Here is a 5,809-nt window from a genome sequence, read left to right on the forward strand (position 1 = left end):
TGGTTAATTAGACCACTCATCATCTAAATCTATCAATTGTTATGAATTCATCCAATATTTTGTCATGATGATTATTATTTTGTTCATACTCTTGCATACACTGGCTGTCGATAGATGTTGTCAGCCAAAACTTAAGCTTAAAGCTCGATTATTGAAATGGGTGAAACTGATATCAAGATAATCAGTCCCATACACCTTAGCATAATCTGCAGTCATGCACTGAGATCATGCACCAGTAATTATGGAACAAGAATGCAGAAAGATATGCATTTGAGTTTCCATAGTTCTGTGTTTCGATTTTGGACATGCCTGTTTTATAGGGACAACCGTTGTGCTAATAATTCAGTGATCACCATGATACATGTTGCGATCAAATTAAAACACTTGACACTCAAAAGTGGGAGAATTTAAGAACCATGTTGAATTGTCCAGTGTTGGGTTTCGAATCACAATTAGAAGGATGTTACTTGCATGGCAAGTAATCAACCTTCAATGTGATTAGCTGATTGATTAGCATGCATCGTGGAATTGTTAGCTCATTAGTTGACTATTGGAAAGACCTACTTAAGGAAGATATCAATATATGCCTTGGTAGGACAATATATGGATTAAATGGTGATTAGAGGAATCAATCCAATTACCATAATAGGCGGTATTGGAGGAAACCCTAAGAGCTATAATAAGTATGCCCCTGCTCTCTCTAGACCTGTTCCATTACTCGAGCAATCCCTGTTACTTGCTGGAACTCTTCTGCTAGAAGAAAGGAGAAGACACCCTGCAATTCACTTAACCAAATGGCTCCCATTCGTGCAGGTCTGTTTACTTTCATTCTTCATGCATCACTGCGCATATATATATTATATTGCATGTTCTGCTTGTGATGCTTGTGATGCTAGTAACATGTTGGAACTGATACAACTTGCATAGGGCATCTGTAAGCGGTATTCTGAATTATGTGACTGATGTAAATTGTAACATGAAATAGGGTACCTGTAGTTGACAAGCTAGATCAGATGTCTGTCTGAATTCTCTACCTAGTGAAAACTCGCTGGTCATTTTGACACCAATATTGGCTCTTTAAGTTCATTGCTCAAACCCTGTAAAGGCCCTCCATGTATGAATTCTTACTTACAACACCGTTGTATACAACCGACCTCTCAAATCTGTTGTCACGTGATCAGCACGTTAAGAGTTGGATGTGAGAGGTCAGTTGTACACAACGGTTGCAGGCATTCCCAAACTCACATTGTGCACTCAAATGCTTACAAGCACCACCACCAAACCTTATTCCACTAAGTAGGGTCAGCTACATGAATCTTAGAACGTCATTGCGCATGTGCGTCAAGTCTTCCGTTAGCTCCAATTACTTCATATATTTTCTTATAATCTTTTTCAAAATCTTCTTCTATCTTTTTTGCCCTAAGCCTCTATCTCATAGTCACATCTTCTAACCAGAGCACCAAACCATTTTCACCAACTTTCTCTTATCTTATCTTCAATTGCGACCACTCCTACTTTACCCCGAATATCCTCGTTCATAATTCTATCCATCTTGTGTGCCCACACATCCAACCAAGCATTATCATCTCTGCTACACTCATTTTTTGCACGTGTTGCTTTTTGAACACCCAACATTCCGTTTCATAAAGCATCGATGACCTTATTGTTGTCCTATATAAAATTTTTCTTGAGTTTTAGTGGCACACACCAACCGGATAACACACCAACGCACTCTTCCACTTTATTATTTAGCTTAGATTGCGCACTCAAATGCTTAAAAAAAAAAAAATTTTAAATTTTGCTTGCCATCTAGCCTTCATTACAAACTTTAGGATATCATCCTCATTTCTCCACTTGCCGCAATAGGACAATTTGATCTTTAAAGGAAGAAGAAGACAGATTCACTCATTATTCACATCCATCCATCCAAGTGTTAGTGATGGTTGAAAAAGAAAAAAGGTTGGTGGCACTTTTTTATTCTGACAATTTGATATTCTAAACCTACTCTACTTTACAAAGAGGAATGATAATTCTAACCTGAGTGAATGCAAGTGGAGAGGCGAACGCACTGCTTTGATCAACTGAGATGACCTGCACCTGCATTGTCGGTGATATTCACCGGTGTGAAAGTAGTGACGATCCAGAACCCCAATCAAGGCTTATGGAGTCTACTTATATATCAAATTTCCCTGCTTTGATTCCTGAAATCAATCAATTCAAATTATGAGTCAATTTGTGTGGCCTTTTTGTAAAGCCACCGACTAAGAAATCAAATAATGTAACTGCCTGACACAAACAATTTGGAGGACGGCATTGTTGTACTGGATTTGTACTTTTGATCGACAGGTACATTTTCTTTGTTCCACCAGTTTCCTCCAGAAATTGTGCTTCACTGTTCCTCTATTATTTGTTTTGGACAGATTGTGTAAGATTTATTTAATCGATATTGTGTGCTGTTAGCCCGTTTTCAATCGGTGATTACAAATGCATGTGTCATGTTTTTGGTTTTTAGTCTTTGTTTTCTTGAGAAAGGAATGAGTATTAAAGAAAAAAAGTCATGACTCTCGTCTTGATTTTTATGTCCATAAATCTACTTATCCAAAACTTCAATGTCATCAAATCATGGAGAACTTATAGCTTCTTCAAGATCTTGGGGTTAGCTTAGGTGGTGACGGTGGATGGGATGATGAGTTCTCCAAAAATCGAATTCTTGACCTATCTAACCATCAAGAGTTCGATTTTTTTTTTTCTTATATATACTGAAAAACTATCTCAATTTTTGAATTGTCCTTGCATTAAAAGTTCAAATCCAACGTTAGACAATCATGGACATAAGTTTTGAAATTTTTCTAACAAATGATAGTGTTTAGTAGATTAATAGTTAGTTGTTAGGGTGAAATTGGTAGAGATTGAAATTGCATCATAATACATATGTATGATTGCTTTTTGTCACTACGTAAAAATGCCATCTGCAAGTTTTGACATTGTTCTATAACCCTTTCTTTTTCAGTTTTCAGTTTTCCTTTTACTGATGACAAAATAAAAAATTGTGTCACTTTTCAATTTTTTGAAATCTCCCTAAAATCAATCAAGTTTTTATTTCATTAGTTTGGTTTCCTTCCTCAACACCAATTCTACGTCACAAAACATGCAACGCACTCCAAACTCAAAACTTAGCTTTTGGGTCGACTTGGATCCGGCCGCACAACTCTTGGTTTCGAGTGAATCAAATTCAGGCCGCGACTGCCTCAGACCAACCCGTGGATCTAACGACTAAAAGGTACCGTTTGGTACACAGACAGGATGGGACGAAACAGATGTTTCGTGTTATGTTTGGTACGCGCAAGATGGAACGGGACAGTTGTTCCGTTCTGCGTTTGGCAGCGCATGGACGGAACGGAACCAAAAGATTAAAATGACTAAAATACCCATGTTCCGTCTGTTGTTTGGTACAATATTTATGCATGGAACGGGATGAGACTTTTTTTTTTTTTATTTTTTTTTTTTTAAACTTGTTCAAATTTGAACACTATATGCTTATCCATTATTTGTTTTTCTTGGTCCAAATTTTATTAGGTATATATTTTGTTCCGCATGCAAACCCCATTAAAATTTGTAATTCGTCTATGATTTAGGTTGATGAAGTAAGACTTCCTCGAGCCAGTGAATATTGGAAGTGATGAGATGGCTAGCATGAATGAGATGGCTGGTTCTGTCTCTATGGTCATGGTTGCCATGCAATGTTGAAAAATATATAAGTTTAATGATCAAGCATGACCTGAACAAACAAGCATATAATTGCACCATAAGTTAACATACATCGTCATATAGGGCGATAAAGGTAAACAAATGCCCAAAAAATTACTAATTCTACCTCAAAGTAGTGCCTCTTGATCTCCATCTTAACATCAAGGCAAGTGAACTCACACAAATGCCTATGGGTGAAGGAGTCCTCAGCTCTAAAAACAGGACCAATCTCAAAAATATGGCCGAAGTCACCACATATAGCCATCTGCTTGTGAAGCTGAGGTGACTGGGCAAGGCAGGCATCTTGACCCTTGTAGTTGAGTCTAAAAACAGCAACTCCACCTTCACTTGAACCAGCAATCAGCTTTGGCGAGTGGATTTCAAAAAAGCCTTCGGATATCAAGAACTGCCTAAAGATCTACACAACAATGCAACCGACATACAGAACTAAACTCTTAACGATTTTCTCTAGCTTTAAAAAGATAAATAGCTGCAAATGGTGGAAAGACTACTTACATTGCCAACTTGACTCTGAATGCGGAATATCCCCTTATTCGCAGGTGTTCGCAAATCAAGAACTCGGTTATTCAAGCGGGTATCCTGATTAACTCGAACAAGTGTCTCTCCGGCCTATAAACCCATCATACCACCCAATGAATATACACATACAAAGAGAGAAAGTCCCAGAAAGCTTAACAAAGCTTCAATAATCCATTTCAAAATAAATCATCTAAATGTACCTGCAAAGCCTTTTCGATTTCGACATCACTCAGAGCAACATCCTCAATGTTAATAGGTAAAACAACAACCTTACTCACACAATACAACTTCCTCACTTGAACCTCCACCTAATTAAGATCAACATCTCAATTATTTCAATCAAAACCCAATACAATCATAGGAACTTTCAATCCATTTCTTTCTTGTTTTTTTTTTCCCTTTTTTCTTTTTCAAGAACCTATATAATATTATTATTTATTCATCAATTTCTTCTGAAAATCCATGGATATCATCACCATCAATCGCCCCAAAATCCCCAGCAGAAAAACAACCTTGTTTCCGCCCAAACCCCATCCACTGTTTTCATTGCCTAAACCCAGCATGACCCGTCCAACCCAAAACCCAGCGAAGAATGCACTCGCACTCCCAGTTGCACAAATCTTAACAAAACCCAGTAATTAACAAATCAAATCTGATAATTAACAAAACCCAATAATTAACACAACCCAAATCAGCAACAAAAGATATCAATTGCATACCTGGGTCAATCTGCAGTGCGATGGTAGTGGCTCCGTGCCGCTGCGTGCTGGCTGGGTGCAGTCGACGGCTACGGGAGAGGATGAAGAAGAAGGATGAGGAGGAAAGATGAGGAGGAAGTCTACGGGAAGAGAGCAGCAGCTGAGAATGGATTTAGGGTTTGTTTTTAGGATTTGAATGGTGTAAATATTGAAAAAGACAAGGGGTATTTTTGTCTTAAAATGTTATAAATTTGTGTCCCACAGATGTGGAACAAGTCGTTCCAGGGAGGGAGACGGAATGAAAAATCACCCAAAACTTGTTCCGTGGAACAGCGTGTTCCACCCATTTTAGGTGCACCAAACGTGAGACGAAACGCCTCGTCCCACTCCGTTTCCCTCTGTTCCGTCCCGCGTACCAAACGATACCAAAATTCACCACAAAAGTCATTCGAACCCAAAAAAAATAAAAAAGGCCATAGACTCTTTTTCATGTGTCATTTCATTCTATAACTTTAAATTCACAATTTAACAACACGAAAAAGAAAAGAAAGAAGTCATTTCTAAGTTCTGCATAAAACGAAAACTGAAGAAAATTACCAAACAAATTTCCTCTTTATTATAAAATAAAAAATTGGGTTTTCAAACGAACCGTTTGTATTCGATGCCATGAATGGCATATTCATTTGTGTCATATGGAGTAGATGCGAAATTTTGAAGTTGGGTAGTAAATTTGTTTCCTATCAAGTACAACAAGAAGCACAAGATATTTATTACAAAAGCAATGTGTTGGATTTTATTAAACCGCTGAAAAAAGTAGTTGGAAG

The 5,809-nt window shown here is 37.7% G+C and overlaps 1 protein-coding gene across 1 annotated transcript; it reads right to left on the reverse strand.

Moving 5' to 3' along the window:
- Positions 1–3,711: 3,711 nt before the first annotated feature.
- On the reverse strand, positions 3,712–5,433 carry LOC137732619 (aspartate--tRNA ligase 1, cytoplasmic-like). Its single transcript, XM_068471926.1, has 5 exons — positions 5,402–5,433; positions 5,007–5,145; positions 4,488–4,595; positions 4,264–4,377; positions 3,712–4,165 (listed from the first exon to the last, which is right to left on the reverse strand). The coding sequence occupies exons 1-5, from the start codon at positions 5,431–5,433 to the stop codon at positions 3,824–3,826; spliced, it is 735 nt and encodes a 244-aa protein (XP_068328027.1). The 3' UTR covers positions 3,712–3,823.
- Between the last annotated feature and the right edge of the window lie 376 nt (positions 5,434–5,809).

The sequence above is a fragment of the Pyrus communis genome, chromosome 4, assembly GCF_963583255.1.
Source record: "Pyrus communis chromosome 4, drPyrComm1.1, whole genome shotgun sequence".
Lineage (NCBI taxonomy): Eukaryota > Viridiplantae > Streptophyta > Magnoliopsida > Rosales > Rosaceae > Pyrus > Pyrus communis.

Bases quoted from the DNA above. Each gene is read 5' to 3' on its own strand.
- LOC137732619 (XM_068471926.1), bottom strand. From the start codon at position 5,433: ATGACTTTTGTGGTGAATTTTGGTATCGTTTG. The intron at 5,146-5,401 runs GTACGCGGGACG...ATCCATTCTCAG, and splicing joins GTGAATTTTGGTATCGTTTG to CTGCTGCTCTCTTCCCGTAG. The intron at 4,166-4,263 runs GTAAGTAGTCTT...ATTGTTGTGTAG, and splicing joins TTCAGAGTCAAGTTGGCAAT to ATCTTTAGGCAGTTCTTGAT.